General features: G+C 39.6%; 1 protein-coding gene across 2 annotated transcripts in view; it reads right to left on the bottom strand.

Moving 5' to 3' along the window:
• Positions 1-23,488, bottom strand: part of LOC113072665 (SH2B adapter protein 3-like) — a 51,754-nt gene that overhangs the window by 27,119 nt on the left and 1,147 nt on the right. Inside the window, exons 1-2 of one of the 2 annotated variants that reach the window (XM_026245646.1) lie at positions 13,352-13,830; positions 4,608-5,582 (exon numbers count right to left, since the gene is read on the bottom strand). In XM_026245646.1, the coding sequence (XP_026101431.1) occupies positions 4,608-5,555 (948 nt within the window). In that variant the 5' untranslated portion in view covers positions 5,556-5,582; positions 13,352-13,830. Of the gene's footprint in view, positions 1-4,607; positions 5,583-13,351; positions 13,831-23,488 lie in introns of those variants that run through there. The other variant, XM_026245640.1, reaches the window with a different exon arrangement.

Genomic DNA, 23,488 nt, shown 5'->3' with positions numbered 1-23,488 from the left:
TGAGGTGCAAAAACACTAAATTATTAAATAGGCCAACCAATGTGCACAGATACCAATAAATACAAAAATAAAATAAATAAACATATTACAAATGCCGGCCCCTTAAGAATTTAAATGTTACTGGATTTAAAATGCATTTCTAATTATTTTATCCCAAAATGATGACTCTTTGGAACTTGTAAAGTCATATATAAAATGTATTAATATTTTACTGAACTATGCAGGCCCAAAAATCTAAAAAATTATCATCAAAACCAGTCAGTTTTGGGCTGCATGTCCCCAGTTGAGACACTATGTGACAGAGCATATGTGACATGAAACTACGTGTGTGTGTCTGGACGTCTCTGAAAATGCATCAGAGCGTTTGCTGCTGTCTGCATCTCTGTGTGTGATATAATTCTTGGTTTTATATTGTCAAAGCGTTATGCTTTCGGAGAAAAAGGGACATGTCTGATTTCGCTATGACTGATGACTGTGGCCTACTTATCAATCTGCAGATTTTCATATTGATAAATAGAGGTCAGAGAAGCTCTTGATCACGTTAAGAAATGAAACTTTGAGTCAGACTGGGTTTCAGTTAAGTTTCAGAACATTTCTTCAAAAGTCAAATGGAAAACAAATGAGGGCATGTCAACAGAGCCTAACAGTCAGGCTCTGCAAGTAAAAATCCCATTCATTTTCTCCATAAATAACTGTCTTTTTAGGTTTTTTTTTACTTCATGTAAGTTTGCAAATGTTATGAATCATCTCAAAGCTAGTTGGTTAGCTTCAAAAAAAAAATTTAATCCCTGTGAAGAAAAAAAGATATTTTTTTTCAGAACCAAAGCCTCCTCTAAGATGCCAATCAATATTTCACTTTTAAAAATGCAAGCAAAAAACATAATAAACAACAACAAAACTTCCATATATCATATGCAACTGGCAATTAGTTTCGGTTTTAATCTGGGCAGCCTGTTTTTATACCAAACACTGTTGTTGATCTGATTCGGTTGTTAGGGGCTTGTTAAAGAGTTGACTCTGGATGTAGTTGTGTGAGCATCTGCATGAGCACAAGGTCACCGTGAAGCTCTAACACGCTCCAGATGGGAGGATGCGGTTTTCTAGAATTAGAAATATTTTCCACAGCACTGGCTGCAATAGTTGTACAGAAAATAACGCTAGAAAAACAAGACACCTCCAACACGAAAAAGAATGGCAAAATCTGAAATCTAACTTTGATACAGCATGGTTTCTTTCTTGCTTGATCACACACCAACAAGCCACATCAGAAGACATCAACATAAAACTCAATTATAAGGTCTTATCCAATCCACAAATCCACACTCTGTTGGCTCAAATGTATTGCACACTGCTGGCTTTCCTGGTTGAATTTTAAGGTTTCTAAGCACTCCACCAAACTTGTTTATACTACATCAGCAGTTAAAGGTCTATGGTCTCCAGCCCTGGAAGCCCTGTTTAATGAACACCATTTGAGGCCAACAACAGATGTTTCTCAAGCCTTCCAAACAACATCAAATACAAGTATTAAAACACACACACACACACACACACACACACACACACATATATATACTGCAAGGCTCTTTTTTTGTGCAATGCTTGGCTCTGATTGGTTAGTTGTGGCTTTCTGCAGTCTAATACAAACTGTATTTCCTACATTGCATATATATAAATGCACACAATATGCTAGCACTTTGTCTCTGGTCTAGCTAGTCATTTTTAACTTGATGATCATACAACACTTCTGTGAAATCTGACAGCAGATAATCATACTAATTTATCTGCTGTGCACAGGCTGGTTTTAAAGTTAGGACTTCCCTGAAACAAAGTTTCTCACGCAAAGAAATTATCAGCCAGCCTGCAGCTTCCTCTCTTAGCATAGCTGCACTCACTGCTGCTATTGTAGCGAACATATCAAACATAGTGCATACAATTACAGAATCAAGGCATGAACTAGCATGTGCTTTTTAATGCAGCCTCCACACTCACACACCAATGCTCACCAGCACACACATAGTAAGATGCATGCAAAGCAAAAAAGCAGACACATTTCTCTCTTTAACAAGATGTAACTAATAAAATGTCTAAAAAAAGAACTGATGAATGCATCGCTAGTTTGAAGCTAAAGCGTAAGTGCATGCTTCTGACATTTATTGGAGAGTACACACTTTAAGTGTTTGAACTTTCTTGGGCTAAACTGCCTTTCCCTTACATAGACATTCAGAACAAGTCCTCGCATCTCTGCCAAGATTCCTCAGCAGCCAATCAGTCTTGATCCGGCGGTGCCGTGACCCCTCAAGTGAGGAGACGTCATTTGCAGGCTGAATGAACAACCAAAACTAGCAATTAGGCTATAATGCTGTGTAAGCAGGAGAAATGGAGCAAGGCGGAGAGCAAGGCAGACAAAACCATAATTGTGTCCTTATTAGTTTCATTACACATCATAGTATAAATCATACACCGCTTCAAATTGGCTGTTTGTCTTAAGTGTGGATGGATTCATTTGGCAAAATGAGTGTTAATGGGAAAATATCACATACTAAATTAATTGTTTTAGAACCATCTTTCTTCCATGAAGCACAAAATTATAAGTGTAGCAGAATATTTTTGAATATTAAACCCAATTGGTTCTTATGTGCCAAGGGGTCATATCTGCATATATGAGAACAAAATTGTATTTTTAATTAAATAAAACACAGCATAGCTCTCAAATCTCATTTACAATTACATATATTTAAATATAAAGCTTCAAGACAAGTCACTTGAAATTTGCAAATACAAATTCATTTGGTTCTTGCGTGCTTTGTCATTGCAAACAAACTTTGGGCAGCAAATATCACACATATGAATACATAAGAATGAACCCATTCATGGTTGCATGTTTGCATATATTTAGGTATAACACTTCAAGACAAGTCACGCCAAAATTACAAATGCAACTGGTTATTGCATGACTTGTCACTGACAACAAACATCATGCAACACATCGACACGCCACATCTGAATTCTGCTTTTCAGCATTTTATTAAACATTATTATTATTATTATTATTATTAATTTACTCATAATTCATCTTTGTATCTTTCTGGGATGAAGTCATTATGTACATTAACATTATTTGGGACAAATATAATGTGATTTAATGGAAAACTAGTGACTAGCATGGATAGTATGCATACACTCCTAGAAAAGAGTTTGAATTTTAAAGATGCGCTTCTCAGACCGGTGTGCAACCTCCTTTTGTAGTGAGGTTACACAGATGTATCTTAATTTCTTCTTGCCGTTTCTTGCAACCAGAGCAGTTTTCTTTTATTTGTTTGCAGGTGATAAATATTTAGTTCCAGGTTTTTTTTTTGCTCACTCTTTTTTTTAAAACCTTTGTTAAACATAATCCACTACATACTCACTTCCTCATTACAGAGAAAAAGTACATTTGAATAAAAATATACAAGCTATGCAATTAAATTAGCTGACTGTATACTTTGACAGCAAAAACAATATATTTGGTGCACATTATACAATTTAAATTAATACATTTTTTCAACTATTTGTATTCTTACAAAATAAATTCATGAAAATAAGATATAAATCATGAGAAAAATAAAAGCTTCTAATAACCTGTGTGCAAATTTTTGATAATGTGAGATTCTTCAAACAGAGCGGGACAAAGCATTATGCACATCCAGGGTGCAGAATGATGCACTTGAAGCGACATAAGTCACAGCGCTATAACGTCCCAGCTTAGGTTTTAGGTACCGCCTGAAAGGGGTGTGGCTCGCACACCTGACACTTGTTGGACGTGTAATTTGGGAAATCGTCTCCGGCATGGAGTTTGACGCTCTGCATTGTGCTGAGTGTCCCCCCCAGCCCTGACTCGTTCCTTTGTTTATGTTATATTTATGCTATTTTTGTTGTGTTCAAATAAATGTCTTGCTAAGTATTGCTGCGTCTGGACTCCTCTTTGTTGTAACAAAGACGAGCAATACTTAGCAAACGCCTAGTGATGAGACGATTTATTTTTGGATAAACTATTGTATTCACAACATAATTTCTCTTAAAATAGCTTATAGGGTTACGATAATCAAAACAGTCCAGAACTAGATCAAGCTTTGATCGCTACAAACAAAACTATAACTTTAATGAAAAGTTTCCCCCCACTAATAAAACGATTTTATCATTAGCTAGCTCCACACACTGAAGAGCTGCTTTATAACAGAAAATAAAGTTGCAATTCTAACTAAAAGCTACACTGACTCTTGCTTTTCAGGTTTAATACTGTAAAGCTGCTTGATTTAAGGCTATCTATTGCATAAAGTACTATAAAACGTGAAGTCACGCACTGCAGAGCCACACTGGTCAAACCCCATTATTGCAGACTCTTACAAATGACTACTAGACAACAAAAATATATCTATCTGTCCACAGTTTTTTATTGTTGACGTTGTCAATAATGTTGACTAATCATTACTAATAGATATGATCTATATAACAAGCTATTATAAGCCAACAAGAACTACAAACTCTGAGAAATACAATTATCATATCAGGCCAAAAACAGTAGTAGTCACTCTTGAAAGATGCACAGAGATCTCAAAAGTTCACCTTACCTTAGGCGGGTCATAGAGCTCCAGCTGGTACTTCTCACTAGTGGTTCGTTCGTTGATCCTCCTGACCTGCAGGCGGCAGCGCAACCAATGTGGGGGCGTGTCCGAGATAGTGTCATCCACCTCCAGGTACCTCAGCTGTCCCTCTTTACAAACACTTCCTGACTCTTGCCTCCGTCTCACAGTTCTCAACGGATTCCATCGTTCCCACCGCGCACCCTTCTGCGAGGTGTGATGGACGGGTACCTGCACTGTCTGAGGTGGGGTTTGAGTCGCAGAGGGTCCGGCCCCTTTGATCGAATCCTCCCTTTGGAGACCACTTGAGGATTCGTCAAGTTGCGGGGATTTTTTAAAGAGTCGACATACGCTTTCTCGAATACCCCTGATGGAAAAGTGGGTTACTTCACTACGGGAAGGAAAGGGAAACGAAGGGGGAGAATATCGTTCAGACCCGGTCCTCCGCTCCGGGTGTTCATCTTCCTGGTTATGATGCCGTGTTCTGTGTGTAGTGTCTGCAGAAGAGCAGCGCAGCAACTGCTCCTGTTCCCTAGGGATGCTGGCGGCATCTGGTTTGGGTGCCAACACAGCAACTAGTGGAGTCCCTCCCGGCCGCACGGTCTCCCGGTAGTCCAGCACCCCTGAGAAGGAAGTGATGCGCAAGCGGGCAGTCATGGGCAGTAAGGGAGGTGGAGGCGGCAGCCATGGGGCAGGTTCTGCATCTTTAGCAACCTCGCAGCTGAAGTGGTGCTGGAAAAGGGCACTGAATTGCTTCGAGAAACTTTCTGGAGGGACCACATCATGCACTGGCCGCTCTCTGACGAAGCACCGGTAGTGCTGGGCAAGTTCTCGGGCAGTGGTGCTGGCATGCAACTCACAGAACTCCCTCCATCCACAAGGGGGTGCTACAGAGGGTGCAGTGCTTGTGGTCTGCTGGACAGTGTTACCATTCATTGCAGTAACCAGCACAGCAGGGAATCACTGTGAACAACAAATGAAACAACATAAAAATTGCATCAATAAGTAATAAATTATGAAACTGTGCTATATTGCGTCCAGGGTTGCAAAGAGGCAGAACATTTCTAGGAAAAATTTAGAAAAGTTTATGGTAATTTACCACCCCTTTGCAACCCTAACTTCATCAACTAAAGTAAAATGTAAAGTTTTTATTTTAAATTTGATGAATATTCAAAATTCACATTTTTTTAATTGACAACCCTATGCAGTAGCAAAACAAGCACACATTATTCATTAATGTTATTCATTGCTTGTATGTTTATAATTGGATTGATGGCTAAATAGGATTGACCACAATCAATGCAATTGAGCTTGATTCAGCCCACGTTGAGGGGCGTCGAAGAACTTAGGGCCATATGCTTGCGCCAGTGCAAACCTACTTTTGACATTAAAAACTACTGTCAGGATTTATAAAAAATGTGCAGTGAAAAATTTGTGTTAAAAGGGGTGGACACAAAATTATTTTATTCACATGCACCTTATTGCATTTACATCTGTAGGAGTTTCCCTATAAGGCACAACATTTATGGGAGGAGAATACTTAAATGAGTCACACTGCATGATTTAGGAAGGTTTGGAGTGATCAACTTACTGGTATTATACTGTAGAAAGCATGTCTTAACAATTTGCACCTGTGCTGTTAGTAGATAACACAAACCGTTTATCATTGGCACTGCTTGCTTCTTTATTTTGAGTATCGGTAGTAAATCACTTGCAGAACTCCCCATTCTACTCCCAGCAGCATCCTGTTCTGTTTTAATTAGAATAAATTCTATATATTGTGTTATAGAGATAGTTTTTTTTAAATCATATAAAGTTTTATAATTATTCTAGCGAGTGTGAACAATCCATCTCTTTGTTTACACTGCGCATCTACTGACGTACGAATCTGAGTATCGAAACTGTTCAATGAATCCAACTTTCTATGAACACTAACAAAGTGTATCAGTTTTGCTCATCACCACATTGACGGCATCTCTTGAACCCAAAAGGTACGATACAGATTCTAAACTTTTACTCACTCACTCATTCAACTCTCCAGTACAGGAAGAGAGTGACTAATATCGCTCATGCTGCTTTATAACACGCCACAGGTCGGAGGCAGAAATATCTGTCAGGACATCTTTGATGTGAAGAGAAAGACTGAGGAAGTTGAAAGTGTCAAAGGCATCTGATACGAGTCACCGATGGGTGGTGCAAACCACCTTCAGAATCAGATCACAGACGCCATTTGCAGCAAGGGGAAATTTTCGTTTGAAGCTCAAAAAAAAAAATCAGCACATGGTGCCGTGCTTCACCAGATGCATTGAGACACAAATGGAACCAATCTCCCCACATTCTCATTTACCAGCGCGTGGCCATCTCGGAAGCCTGTGAACGTTTAAATGTGCGTGAGAAGTAAATGCATTCTTAAAGTTCTGTCGGAAGCCCTGAAGCATGACAAAATGAAGGTTTAGTACATGAAAAAAGCAATAGATCAGAAAAACCACAACACTTGCATATTCAGAGAGAAAAAAAGGAGGGGGCCATTCTATAGATGGCACCACACGCTCTTTGCTCTCTCATTGGGTAACAGGAAGCATTAACCTACACAAGGAGAGGAACACCCATCACACATATAGCTGTTTTCTTTTGTGTGCAAAGTTCTTTTTTGAGAACACAAGCAAAACTGATCGCAAACGTCTTTGAGATGTGGTGCTGGTGTGGTGGTTTGCACACAAGGCTTCCTAACGGGCTTAAAGGAATGGTTTGCTCAAAAATGCTAATTATGGCATCGTTTACAACATTATACACCACAATACTGATTTTTGATGGAAATCAACCTGAAAAATGGTTTTATATATAAAATGTGGTAAAATGTGGGTAATTCATTAAATAAAATACTTTACAAATGAAAATTATCGTTTATTTTCCATCTGAAAAAACAAGATTATTCAGAGCAAATGTTGAGAGTCAATCACACAAAATGTATATTTTTTCTATCTTAAAGTGCAAGATTTAGGGCAGTGTAACGGAACAGAAAGAAGATTTTGGCATCATTTATATACTCTCTTATCACTGCAAAACCAGTTTGGTATTGGTTTGAGGCATGAAATCAAGACCGAAAAAGAAACCCTAAATCAAATGTTTTTTGTTGTTGTTTTTTTTTAATGAAAAAAAACCCCACTTTTCTTTGGAAGATATTGCCATCATTTATATACCCTCTTGCGTTGCAATGTGTTTGTAAAATCATGCAATATTGTTCTGTTTACAGGTTTTGAAAATCATGCAATCATGTTCTATTTCATCAACCAGCAAGACTCTCTTGGTCAACCAGCATCAGACTAGCACCTAACCAGCCTGCACCTCATCAAAGTCATACACTGATGTTTTCAGCTGAATTCATAACATACATGGTGTTTACAGCACGGGACGTCCTGTGGAGTGCACACTCTCACCACGCGCGCTCATGCTGTTGTTCAGAGCACATGCCGTGTGACGCTGTCCCGCCCCCTGCACTGGCCCCTGGGTGTTCGTTCTATCAGTGATCATCCGGCCCACTAATGACTCAGCAACCTCCCAAACAGACTAACATCACTTCCTCATCCCTCACACGCATGCATGTTAAATTCCCATTCTTGCAATACTTCCATCACTCTGCTTTCATTTCATTTCATGCACTAACCTCTACAGACTCACGCAACCTCATACTTTTAAACCATTTCCTGTTTCATGCCATTAGCTTATACATTTCACTCACTTATCTTTTCCTCTCTCCTAATCTCTGCAATTGTAGTCTTAACTACCCAGGTGATGCTCTTTCTGGCCTTAAACAGAAGTCCTAGACAGGATTTAGGCCTAAATTAACAGCATAATCCAAAATAGTTATTTTATGTAAATCAACCCCAAATTATTTTCCATATTAAATTATATGTGATAAAAATAATGTTTTTGACAATCCATTAAATTTTCTATTTCTACTCGAAAAAAAAATTTTTTTTAATAGTTAATCTTTTCGTTTGTGCAGCGTACTTTTTAGAACATAGTATCATGCGAAAGACACTGCAAACGGTGCAAGATATGAGTGCAACGGTCCATGTAGCATATGTTTACATAGAAAACAATGGAAAAGTGCAGTGGAATGCAAAAACATGTTCTGTATGAACAGTGACTAAGTCTGGCATCAGTACAAATGCATCTTCATGTTGTACAAAACCTGTTGTAAAATCATATGGCTAAAAACTGCATTAAAAACATTGTAAATAACTAATATTAACAATTTTCTAAAACTTGAATGTGAGTCATTGGCTGTGGTTGGTTAACGTCATTGCTATGTGGTTGCTAAGGTGTCCTGATTGTTTAGATTATATAGTTTGGATGGCTTGGCACATCAGAGGGTTTTTTGTGATTTATAATGCGATTTTTCAAACACACACAAAAATCTTCTGTACACTTCTGTACACTGTAGATAAACATAAATTATCATATGTTTACTTGAAACGTCCTTTAAAAGAAGTATAATATATATATATATTTTTTTTTATTATTATTTTTCCAAAATAGGATGCACTGGTCATTATTGAGCACTATTTACATGTAATGTCATTCATACTGGAAGCCAGAGGGCGCCCTATCACAGACACTCCAAGTGATGGTTACTGAAACCCGGTATTAAAATGGCCCCGGGGCTAAATTATGAAAGACCGTAGTATCAGTAAGATCTGACGGTATCGGTTCTGCTTTCGGTACTTGTGCGACAAGCAGTTTTTTTCCAGGCGCGTCCGCATCGAGTTAAAAACATCTCAACTTCTCAGAATGCCGCAAACGCACCGCAGGTCATGTAACTTCCTCACATTTTCCGTAACAACGATGAAAGCTCAGCCTAGATGAAGGAACAGCTGATAGCTGTATGTGGATTTTAAAATTAATTTAGTAACAGTGCTACTGCAAGCAGTTTTTAGTGCTGCAAATCCATTTATCCATTGCTGAAATTTTCGCGTCTTCATGGAGAGAGCAGGTCATGGTTGCTTAGCAACGGCAGACTCCTCAGGAGTGCAAGTGAATTTCTGAAGAAATTATTTCAAAACTTTTTTTCTATTTTTACTATTCTTCCTCCTTTTTAAAGAGTCCCTATAATGCCATTTTAAAGTTCCTAATATTGTTTTGGGAATCTCCTACAATATGATTGCATGCAAGGTTAAAAAAATGCACGATCATTATTTTTCATGGCCGATTCCGATACCAATTTTTTTTCTAGCAAACTGGCCGATTCCATTACCGATATTTTTTAATCTTTAAGCAACAAACTAGAAAGAAGCAAAGTGTGCATAAACAAGATGTTTATTTGGTATTTAATAGGCCAAACTGGCTTTTGGTTATTGAAAACAATAACCGTAACCATCTGAAATTAACGTCAGTATCTGCAGAGTAAGTAGACTACATTCAATACAAACATAGATGGTACAGACATCAGCATTTAGCTTTTTTTATTGAATAGTTTTGAAACTACAGAGAACTGGCCTTAAATAAAAAGATTAACTGTAACCATGTGAAATTAAAGGCAATAACTGCATAGTTCTACAATCCAAACAACACAATCAACACAAATTCAATAAGGTGTTTCTTAATCAGCATTCAGTATTTTAAGTTTTTAAATTTGGTTTTAAATAGGGGTGCTCCGATCACGATCGGCCGATCGTTAATGCGCATCTCGTCAGTAAAGCCGGTTATTTAATCAGCGGTTAATTCCATCAGGTGCGTGATTTCACATAGAGCAGCTGTTACTACACAGAGCCGTTGTTAACTGAGAAGATGGGCCAATAAACGCTGAAAATTAACGTGATTTGCGCATCTTCTCTATTAACAACGGCTCTGTGTAGTAACAGCTGCTCTATGAGAAATCAGGCACCTGATGGAATTAACTGCTGATTAGAAAACCGGCTTTACTGAGGAGATACGCATAACGATCGGCCGATCGTGATCGGAGCACCCCTAGTTTTAAATTTAAAACAAGGTCTTTACCAGTGAGACAAAATAAAAGTATACTATATAAATACATTATTCCAAAAAGTCACAAATCTAATCATGTTGGTGCAAATAAAACAAAGATGCAAAGTGTTTCATTCATCCAATTAAAAGAAATTAAGGTAATGATTTAAATCTATATTTTTTTACTTGAGCCAATGAAAAATATATAACTATTTTCTCAAGTTAATAAATATAGATGCGAATTATTACCCTACATTTTTTTAATTGGATGAATGAAACACCTTTTTCAGTGTGCTACAGCAGGTGATTTTAAAATCAAATTCAGTAGATATAATTTTAAAGGTAAAATAAAAATAATCATCCTATAAAGAACTGACGTTTACTTCTGGCTTTTCAAATATGTATGCAGGTTCTACTTTACAAAATAAAAAATATAAAATCAGTTGTGTCACAGTTTGGTCAGTTTTGTTTCTCATCCAACACATCAGAAGTTGAGCTGAACATCCCTTCACTGTCCCCGTTTGTGCGGGGTGCGGACAGGTACAGATATGCTCACTCAGCTTCAGTGAGCGCTGAAAAGGGACTCTTATGTTGTGCAGTCAGCTGTCGGCTTCCTGCTATCTGTGCTGATCGGCTGCCATGTCCTGTGCACAGATTTCAAAATACTTCCTCACAAATGACATGAAAGTGAATGACTACAATGTAGTCCGTGCACATGGGAAAAATGAAAAAAAAAACAACAACAAAAAAAAAACCCGTCCGATTGCCGATCACGTATTTCAAGCAAAAACCGTCATTTATGGCCGGTCAACCGGTGCATCCATACAAAAAATGCTTTTGTTTTCTCAAAATATGCATTTAATAACGCTTTGTTTTCCAGCGTTTCTCAAACTATTTGGTTTTGTGGGGCTCCGGTGTAGGTTTTACCAATGGGCGCTGTTTGAAATTGTGTAAATGGCACAAAAACACAAATATACAAATTAAACAACGTTTAAGTTTTAGGTGTCCATGTACAGAAACTGAATAATCAAATATAAATAGCATTGCGTAGTCTTTACTGTATAAATTAAATATATTTAATGACGAAATAATTAATATAGATTAATTCTTGTAAAAAATACTGTACACAGTAATTCAGTAAAGAGCAGTGAGTGGTTTTCTTCCATTTCATTTCTTGGATTAACATAAAGGACATTACTGCAGCTAGTAAATTAGGCGCGGTCACTTTAAGAGACTATAAGTCCAATATGATGCACATTCCACACATTCGTAATTATGAAGTCATTGCATTCAAGTCAGTTTAGTTGGCACAAGATGGCGGTGTACCTTCTTTTAATAAATTGCAAAAAAATACAACAGGGTTTGTTAACTCTGTTTATAGAAAATAAATAGCAAAGAATTTGCATCAGGTGTGTTTTGCATTTTTAATTTGTAAAAATAATTCATGAAGCCTCTTTAATCTGTATCGCATAAAAACATATTAATTGTTATATTGCAATCTTGTCTATCAATTTCAACAAAAAAATTACCGTCAACAACAGACATTCAATCCATCGATACATCGATTCTGTCAGGTTTCTCATTGACACGCCCCCAACTTGGAAACTCGTGGCTTAAAGAAAATTCAGATTTTCTTACTCGTAATTACGACTTTGTGGTTAAAACACGTGCAATTGCTAAACGATGTGCAGGTTGTCTTTTTACACTGGCCTCAGTCAGTTCGCGGCCGGTCCAACATAGAATATAGGCTAACTATTAATAACTATTTATTGTGCACTTTCAGTTTTTAACTTTGCTGACAGTTTAGGCCTACATTCACATACAACTACATTACACACTAAACGAAAGGCAATATTGGAAATGGCACAATAGGGGCACTTAAAAAAAAGTTATTTTAATCCTTATGCTTAAAAAACAGCTAATATGTCTGTATAATTTAACACACATAATGGAGAGAAGACAAATCCACTGCTCTATTAACACGGTCTCAAACACACACACACACACACCATTCAGAATCATAATTCAAGCCAAACACTTCGTCAGCGTGCATTGGTGTAATTTACGTACTTTGTATTCCAATTCAACTTTAAGTCCGCTACATTTGCAACATCTAATTCCCCGGCTGGGGTCTTTGGAAGCTCGACACACACAGCGAGTTTCCTGTACTGTAGGGTCGTGATAATAAAAGCAGTGCCCAGATGATACAGAGTCTCAGAAACTGATTTCATACACGTAATTTTGCTGAATCAGAGAAAACGCCAACCTCATGCCTGCTTCCTCCTCATGACTCGACGAGCATGCAAACACGGAACGAAAACTTTGAAAAAGCATGGGAACTTCTTTATAACGAGACACAAAAATAAAGAGTGCGGGAAGCAGACAGGCAGTGGGCTTATTCACAGAAACAGGAAACCCTGCCCTGCCTAAGTGACCACTTTCTTATACACACACCATTCTCACATGCAGATATGAAATTTGACTTCAAGGTTTTAGGCGTGACAGGTCAAGTAGTTAAAGCAAAACTTAAAGCCGTTGAGGTGGGGTGGATAGGATCATATATTTACATTTAAATTTGAGCTTGAATTGAGTTTTCAAATCAAAGATTTTGTGGACACCCTGGGTCGCCAGTTGGTGGGAACACAGCGTATCACATCCATAAAAGCCAGCAAACAAACTGATTGTACCTGACCTATAAGGCCTCAGCATCCATGTTTAAAACACTATGACCAGAGGCATATTAAAAATGAGATAAATCAACTTACATTGTCAGTTATGATCGTTCCTGTTGAGTGTCTACAATCTGGCAACCCATGTGAGCATCGAGTCTGAGGAGGAGGGAGCAGGAAAAACAACGCTCTCCAATATTTTGCATCTGGACTGCAGTACAATACATTGTCCTTAAGACAATTTTTTCATTATTTTATATCTCTTCAGTGATTTACTCTTCTGTGCCACAATAATACACAACTGGAGTTTTTCACATCACATTATTAGTGATAAATTTGATTAATTCATTAGCATATAATTCAAATAATTCAATTAGTTAAAAAAAAATCAAAGCAATCAACTTGAGAGGAATGGTTTGTAAACAGCAGGATACGAAGAAGAAGGGGCTCTTGGGATTTTTTTCCCCTTTGCCTTCATTGCGTTTGTATGCGTTCACGTCACATTTCCGGTGACCTAGCTGGCCATACTGTCCAGACATTGTTTATGCCCACCATGTCACCAGCATACATTCTCACACATCTTGCTCAGAAACAAAGAAAAAGATTAATATTTCTTTATTTTTCATGTACTTTTTTTGGGGTAGTTTAAAAAGATAAACATTTTATTTAAATTATTTTTAAAAGTTAAATTAAGTTTAATTTATATTTAAAAATAATACATTTTAAAATAAAATACAAGTGACATTTGCCTGTGAAAAAGTCACAGACACAGTGCTAGGTTCACAATACTAGTAGTGCTTTCTACCCCGAATCCAAAACAGCTCAAAGTCTCTATGATATTCTGGGGCTGGATATAACATTATAATACCATTCATATTTTAACTTTTTTATAATTTAAAGAAACCAATCTGATGTATAGTTGACATTTGAGGCTTAATACTATAGAAAAGCACTAAAAGCACTGTTTTTAGCTTGTTTATTTTCATATAAAAATACGGCATGCTGTTGCATCAAACAATGGTATAAATATCATTCAATGCAAATTGTGATAATCATATTTAATAATCACAATTACAATTTCAAGGGAATAATGATTATTGTCATAACTGTGCAGCCCTAATATTAAGTACCCCCCCCAAAAAAATTAAAGATGTTTTTGTCTTTTTTCGTTGTTCTAAAGACAAAACTTTAAGATTCCTAAAAAGAAAAAACTATGCTCTAAATAATCATCATAAATGATCTTATAAAGATAAAAAAAAAAAAAAAAAAAACAGCAGGTCCGAGTGCTGATAACTATAATAAATGTGACTTTTAAGTGTTTTTCATTGAGTTTATAAGAAACTTATTATATAACACCAACGTCTGCCATTTTTTTCTTACAAAAACTTTTTTTGAACGTAAAAAAAAACCCCCAAAACAATTGCTCTTTAGGGGTGTAAGAAATTATAGATACACGTGAGTATCGCGACATTTTGTTTGGCGATACTGTATTGTTTCTCAAAAACGGAATATCGATATAACATAAAAAAAAAAAGTTAATACATGGTTCATGGCAGTTGTTTCGTTTTGAGTTTATATCTCGACCACTAGATGTCAGTCTTCATCTCTGAACGACAGTGAGAGTGACAGGAAATAGTAGCATTAGGGCACGCCACTAATGTTAACATAAGTTTGATTTCATCATATAATTATTTCTGTTAATAGTGTTCATCGTCTGTTTGATCAAAATATTACTGCACGTTTATTCAAAGCATTAGAACGCATGACTGTGAAAAAACAACACAATATTTAAAATAATTTTTATGAACAATTATTATTAAGTAAGTAGCTAAGAGAACTATATGAAAAACAGCTTCATGTATACATGCATTGTTAAATAAATAGAAAGGAAAACCAGTCACACAGAATAATTATTTTTCTTTTAAAAACATGAGATGCAGTGGGATGGGGAACAAAAACCCAACATAAAGTCTCAAGATATTTTCAGAAAAGTAAATTAAATACATAAATTTTCCATGTCTTTTTAAACATGCAGCTCTCTTGTGCGAGATGCGAGTCCAACGGTGTCTTTCTAGAAAATGCGCGAAATATGCGTTCTGTGTGAACGGCTTGGTTTCAGTTTTGATGTAAACAAATTCTTTTCCACATTGATGTTCTCTTTTTTTTTTTTTTTTTAGGCTAACAAAACCTTATAATGCAATGCCACATAAATCATCATCGCATCTTGTGCGTTACTGATAAAGATCAAGTATATTTAATAAGTATATTTATATAATTTGTGTAGACAGCTGTGCGAGATGGAATGGAACACGGACTGTGAAGTACCAGGGGTCATAAGGCAGCTTCCTTATATTACCTATATTTGATGTTATTTGCCATATAAAACTTATTTAGAAATGCAAAATCGATTTTACAATCGATTCAATGAACACTTGTCACTAAAATCAAACAGGATTTTTTTTCACAAAAGTAACAACCCTTTTTTTTTTACTGTTACTGCAAACCAAAATATTTTAAAGGATGGCCTCAGTGATGTCACGATATGCTAATTTGTTTAAATTATTCATACCTATGTCATCAATATGACCATAATTTTTCCTTTTTTTTAACATTGAAACTTGGAAAAAAAATATATAGACCGACCTACCAACCCTTTAAAAAAAAAAAAAATTACTGTTACTGCAAACCAAAATATTTTTAAGGATGGCCTAATATTAGCATTTTTTGGGACCAGCCTACAAAAACAATGCTCATAGATTTCTTGTGATGCTGTATTATTACCAAATATTGGATTCAATATTTTTTTTATTTTCTTTTTTATCAACTTGTTTTATTTCAATAAACACAGTTCTTGTATTTCTTTTAGATCTGAGGTTAGCTCTGAGTTGAAGCTGTTTTTAGTGAAAATGGCCAAAATGATATACAAATTATGCCTTTTTCACTCCAAAACCAAGCTCAGTCAATGATAATATAGAATGAGAGTTTTACAAGCAATTATTAAAATATTGGTAATTTTTTTACCAGAAACACCAAATTAGGTAAAGGATTTTCAGCACAATCACAAGGGTTAAGAAGATTTGTGTAAATCCGGCCCCTGGTTCCTAAATATGGCATGCATGTTATTTTACCATCCACTGTGTGAAAATCGCAATTTTGATTTTTAGAATTGATTTAATGTCTGTAGCACAAACTATAACAGTTTTTGCACACACCCCTAATTCGAAATGTGAGCAAAAGTACTATTGATGCTTGCTTTGCACAGAGCATTTATTATACGCACTTAGTGCGAGGTATTCCAAAGTGTGCCTTCAAATGAGCAAAAGCACATTACAACACCTCTATGGCACTCAACAATGTATGTGCATCTGCTAGACAAATCTTCAGCATCTCCAAACATACAATGACAGCATTCTTGACTCGACCGCAAACATGATACAAAGATACCTTGTAATTTTCTATCCTGCACAAGCCCATTCAGTATGCATTCTCTCTCCATGACACCAGTATGCACTCAAAAAACCAAAACAAAGGGGGCAGAAAATGTGTATAAACTGAAGGCTTTGCGCCCTTTTATGAGGCTGCACAGCCCGTCGAGGTTTGGGCTGCACAGCCCAAAAGGAAGTGCATGTACACACATGCGTGCACACACACACATACATAAAAGAAACATGCTACTCTGAGCATTTAAGGTTCCTTCGACCATATCACGCAGTCACATCGCGACACACTGTTCCCCTATGTAAGGGTGGGAGTTGAGGGGCCAGCGAGTGTGGGAACTGGGGGATTCTTACAGCCCAAGACGAATGCATGATTCAACAGAATCCTCTGTTCTATAAATGAATACGCACATTTTGGCAAAAGCGTTTCTCTGTACTCGGCCATACATTCAAAATATCTAAGAAGGTGCAGTTCATATCCACACAGTATAGAGACACACACAAAAGTGAAACTGTACTGACGATTGTTTTATATATATATATATATATATATATATATATATCACACAGGGTCAAAATTTAACACTCGCCAAATGAGTCAAAAAAAAAAAAAGAGAGAGAGTAAATACAACACATGGTTTATTTTTTTGTTTGTTTATCTGCTGCTTGATGCAAAAAAGATATTTTCAAGGAAGCTAAATGGCTCAGTTGTCAAAAGGATACAAATAAATGCAAAAATCAGTTTTGTACATTTTGGACCCTGATCAGACCAATAAAATGTACCACATATTAAAAATAGAACACACATTGGCATTTTGCACCAAAATTAGTCTGAAAGACCTTGGTCGCACTTTCTCGGCCTATTCTACACAACTTCCAATGGTAACAGCACACTGGATTTGTTGTCAGGTTTACAAGGTAAAACTAGTCAATGTATTTGCCAAAGAGTGTTTTGTTTTAATTATTGTGGTATAGTCTAATCTATCAATATCTCAGAGGAACCTGCCTCAAAGAAAAAGTAGTAGGTCACTTTATACACACTTCCTGTCTAAACAGTATATATATATATAAACTCTTTAATACCATTTAACCAGTGCAAGAACTTTGATGTTTTCTTATATCGGTTTCCAAAAGAAGTCAAATTTAGATTCCCAAGTCAAACAACATTAAATAAGAAGAGTGTACACTCAACAGATGTTACCTAAGTACTTCACAATTTACGATTTGCATTCCAGCTGTGAGGCTATAACATCTGCCTGACATAAACATCACAGACTGATCCAGAGGCCCAGATGTTGAAAGCATGTCTGGTGTGAACTCATTTGCATACACATGTTCACGAGCCCATTTCACATGTGCATGCATATAAACGTATCTCATATCATTAGTATTATTAGTAGTAGCACTTATAAAATACATTATAAACCGAAGTAAAAGCAGTCGCTTGATTATTATTATCTTACAAACGTATTTGTATAAACATGTACACAAGCCCATTTCATGTGCATGCAAAAAAGTTCACAATTTTGTTATTACTATTAAAAATATTATAAACTTGACAACAAGCAGTGCTTCCAGTAGTCTAATCTTCATAAACGGTTTCGCATGAGTATGCAAATGAGTTCTCTTAACATTATTACAATTAATAATAAAAATATTAATGATAACAAAAATAAATAAATTTGTTGTGTAACAACAAAATTATGTAACCACCGGCATTAAAAACGACTCCATTAAGAAACATCTAAGCGGGCCTGCCCTGAACGCATAAGCACGTGCGGTTAATTTTTTTTTTTTTTTTACATTCTTCTAATCATTTTGCCGGGCTTTCTTTAATTGCCCTTTTTGAAGTGACGCAAATTCTAAGAATACGTACGTAATCGGACCGACCCTGACGCGCCGCGCGCGCTGTGAAACTGCGTGATCCCTTTAAACTTTCTTCTGCCCCTCGCGTGCGAGAGTCAAGTTCATTATAACATCTCGGTTACGTATGTAACCTTGGTTCCCTGAATAGGGAACGAGATGCTGCGGTGACGTCACCACGTACGGGAACACCTCTGGTGTGACGAATGTCTGAAGCCCTATACCATCCCGCCAATCCTATTGGCCAAATGGCGCATAGCACCACCCTGCGCATGCGCACGCATGATATACCTGGGTGCAGCGCGCCATTTCGCTCAGATTTCATGACTGAAGATGAAGAGTTATCAAGGTACGGAACGGCCAGAACCGCAGCATCTCGTTCCCTATTCAGGGAACCAAGGTTACATACGTAACCGAGATGTTCCCTATCATAGGTCACTTCGATGCTGCGGTGACGTCACCACGTATGGGAACGATATACCAAAACGCCTGACGTACCTGATAACTGAGATCAGAGGAAGCATCTGCTCAAGCGGAGAGAACCCGGGAGCCAGGAGCCATCCTCACATCCAGACTGTAGGACTTGATAAAAAATGCTCGGTGAGGACCATCCTGCCGCAGCACAGATATCATCCATAGAAGATCCACTGAGAAAAGCTTGAGAAGAAGCCACAGCTCAAGTGGAATGAGCCTCAATTCCTAAGGGCGAAGCGAGTCCGCGCGCCTCATAGGCCAAAGAAATTGCCTCCACCAGCCAATGGGACATGCGCTGCTTTGTAACCGCATGGCCCTTACTTTATGTCCAAAACAGACAAACAGCTGGTCAGATTCATGCCAAGGGGCTGTACGATCCACATAAGTCTTTAAGCTCTCACAGGGCAAAGACTTAGATCTCTTGATCCAGCCTCAGCAGGTGAAAAAGCTTCCAGGAACACTTACTGAAAGCGAAAGAGGTTAGATGCGACCTAGGAACATAGTTAGGCCTGGGCCGCAGCAGCACCTTCACAGAGCCCGGTGCAAATTCCATGCATGAGGGTGAAACAGAAAGAGCCTGTAAATCCCCAACTCTCTTGAGGGAGGATAAAGCCATGAGAAGAATGTCTTCAGTGTCAAGAATTTATACGATACGGGCTCCAAGGGCTCAAACGGATGCCCTGATAAACCTAGCAACACAAAGGATAAACCCCATGAAGGAACTCGAACAGGGCGGAAAGGCCTCAGCCGTCGCGCACGCTGTATGCAACGAGAAACTAATGGATGACGCCCCATAGAGGCACCGCCTAAGTATTCGTGGTAAGCTGAAATGGCTGCCACGTAAACCTTAAAAGTGGCTGGTGTTACGCCATCCGAAAAACAATCCTGGAGGAACTCCAGCACTGAAGCCACTGGGCAGTAAACTGGATCCACATTACGATTGCCACACCAGGCTGTAATCAGTCTCCACTTGAAAGCATATAAGCGTCTCGTAGAAGCTGCTCTAGAATTCAATATAGTCTCAGCGGTTCCAACAGAAAGACCGGGACATACTAATGCACTCCGCTCAGTGGCCACGCCCACAGTTTCCACAGATCCGGCCTCGGGTGCCAAATCAGCCCCTGTGCTTGTGATAATAAATCTTGCCTGAGGGGAATCTCCACGGAGAGCCCGCTAGCAGACTGATAGATCCGCAAACCACGGCTGCGTGTGCCATCGCGGAGCCACCAGCAGCAGCTGTTCCACTCTGTCCCGCCGTATTCTGCATAATACCGCTGGGATCAAATGAATCGGAGGAAAGCATACAGACTGGTCCTGGGCCAGCTGTGAGCTAATGCATCCACGCCCAGGGGCGATGGGGGGCATAGGGAGAACCATAGCGGGCAATGCGTAGTCATGTTAGACGCAAATAAATCCACTTTCGCTTTGCCGAATACCCACCATAAAAGATTCACCGTCTGGAGGTGTAATCTCCATTCTCCCTGTTCCAGAGCCTGTCTGGATAGCATATCCGCTCCGAAGTTCAAACGTCCAGGGACATGAACAACTCGGGTCGACAGAAATTTTCTCTGAGACCAGAGAAGAACATGTCTCGCCAGCCTGCACAGGGGGCGAGAGCGTAATCCTTCCTAATGATTCAGGTATGAGACAAACGCTGTGTTGTCTGATCTGAGCAGCACAAGACGGCCGATCAGCAGATTCGCGAATTACTGGAGAGCCAGAAAACTGCCAGTAATTCCAACCGGTTTATATACCAACCGCGTTGTGCAGCTGTCCACACTCCATGGGCTGATAGCCCTTGACAAACAGCTCCCCAACCGGTCAAAGACGCATCCGTCGTGACGGTCTCTGGGAAAGCTCAATCCCCAGCCGAACCCCGGTAGGAGAAACTCGGTTGGCATCCATAGTTTTAACGACATCACACACTCCGTGTCACCGAAATCGTCGGATGCGGAAGACAACGGGGTGAAATATTTCGTCTTTCCGCCCACTTTTCCACTGAAAAGGGGCGCATGTGAAGTAACCCCAGACAAATTACGGGGAATGCCGCTGTCAATCGTACAAGTGGTTAACAGATGGACGCCCTGGAGCCGCAACGGGGCCAGAGCTACATCCATGCATTGAGAAGTACGGGGTCTACGACTTCTATAGCCCCTTTGCTCAGCAGAGTTGACATCTCCTGTCACAACACTGCTATTACCATCAGTCTACCACCGTGGAAAGAATTCAGCGGAAAGAGGCGGGCCTCTAAAAAGCGAATTGGTGTATCAGTGACAATTGTGCGTAACACCCATTGAGAAATGCCGGGCAAGCGTTACACGCGACCCAAAACGATACTAGCAGTTTCTCAAATTTCCGCTTTCTGCAACGTTGTCATACACAATGTCCGTGCACGGAAAAGCCTGCGGCATTCGTGCACAGGGGAAGTGTATGCATAAGAGCTATTGCGTCCCGTTGTGTATAATCCTGAACGTGTCCACGGCAGGAATTAGACCAACGAATTGAACATCAAGCTCTGCCGCTAACTAAAACGGCGGCTGTGCGAGCCGTCATAAATGGGTCGTCTGTGTAAGACCCTAGAATCACCCCTCAAAATCTGAAAGCTGGATTGCGCAGTGTCTGAGGGATTATTAGTTATTATTTATGCCTGGCGTCACAGCCCGATCCAATGCTGCTCGAAGCGCTGTTTGCTGCGAGACAGCCAATGTCAGAGCGTAGGGACTGCAGTGAGTGTGTTGGATGCGCATTAGCGGTCCAACAGCACTCTATAGTGGAGGGCACAGTCCCTGGCGAACATGAAGTAAAGCGCATGCGTAAACTCGCTGCGTTTCGTTGTGTATAATCCTGAAGCGTATCCACGGCAGGATTTAATTCACCAAGATAAAAATCGGGCCACGTCGCCATTGCGAGAACGTGGCGGCTGTATGAGCAGTCATAAACTGGCCATCTTTGCCAGCCTTTTGTACCGCCCCTCAAACTCTGAAGGCTGGATTGTGCAGAGTGTCTGAGGGGGCGCTCAAATGATAACTCAATCCAATGATGCTCGAGGTGCCTTAGCTGCGAGACAGTCAATGTTAGAGCATGGGGACTGCAGTGAGAGGGTTGGATGTGCATTAGCAGTCCAACAGCACTCTCTAGTGGAGGGCACAGACCCTGGCAAACATAGAAGGAAAGCGCAAGCGTCAAACTCGCCGCGTTTCGTTGTGTATAATCCTGAAGCGTGTTCACGGCAGGATTTAATCCAACAAGATGACAGTAGGCCACGCCGCTAGCGAGAACGTGGCAGCTGTGTGAGCCATCATAACTGGCCATATTCGCCAGTCTCTCGTGGCGTCCCTCAGACTCTGAAGGCTGAATAGTGCAGAGTGTCTGAGGGGGCGCTCAAATGATAGCTCAATCCAATGATGCTCGAGGTGCCTTTGCTGCGAGACAGTCAATGTTAGAGCGTGGAGACTGCAGTGAAAGGGTTGGATGTGCATTAGCAGTCCAACAGCACTCTCTAGTGGAGGGCACAGACCCTGGCAAACATGAAGTAAGGCGCATGCGTCAAACTCGCTGCGTTTCATTGTGTATAATCCTGAAGCGTGTTCACGGCAGGATTTAATACAACAAGAAAACATTAGGCCACGCCGCTAGCGAGAACGCGGCAGCTGTGTGAGCCGTCATAAACTGGCCATATTTTCCAGCCTCTTGTGGCGTCCCTCAGACTCTGAAGGCTGAATAGTGCAGAGTGTCTGAGGGGGCGCTCCAATAACAGCTCAGTTCAGTGACGCTCGAAGTGCTTGTGCTGCGAGACAGTCAATGTTAGAGCGTGGGGACTGCAGTGAGAGGGTTGGATGTGCATAGCAGTCCAACAGCACTCTTCAGTGGAGGGCACAGACCCCGGCAAACATAGAAGGAAATGCATGCGTCAAACTCGCTGTGTTTCGTTGTGTATAATCCTGAAGCGTGTCCACGGCAGGATTTAAACCAACAAGATAAACATAGGGCCACGCCGCTAGCGAGAACGCGGCAGCTGTGTGAGCCGTCATAAACTGGCCAAATTCGCCAGTCTCTTGTGCCGTCCCTCAAACTCTGAAGACGAATTGTGCAGTGTCTGAGGGGCGCTCAAATAACAGCTCAGTTCAGTGACGCTCGAAGTGCTTGTGCTGCGAGACAGTCAATGTTAGAGCGTGGGGGAGAACGAGAGGCTTCTCGTAAAGAACCGTAATAAGAGAATGAAATTTTTCCCGAAATAGACACGACTCGATACGTCTAGACGAGACTAGGTCGCGGCGGAGTTAGGCGCGATCCGTTCGGCTAGAGAGGTAGTCAAACGGCATCGCTATATAATAGCATGTCACTAAATCGTGGCAAAAACCCGCGCCGTTCGTGATATGCGCCGATAAGGCTGCTTCCAGGACCTCGAACCTCTTGGTGGAGGTCCGTGAGAAGGGTAGTTTATCCACCGCGTGGATAG

This window comes from Carassius auratus, chromosome 5, assembly GCF_003368295.1.
Source record: "Carassius auratus strain Wakin chromosome 5, ASM336829v1, whole genome shotgun sequence".
Lineage (NCBI taxonomy): Eukaryota > Metazoa > Chordata > Actinopteri > Cypriniformes > Cyprinidae > Carassius > Carassius auratus.
The sequence above is the reverse complement of the archived record's forward strand: the minus strand, read 5'-3'. Positions and strand labels throughout refer to the sequence as shown.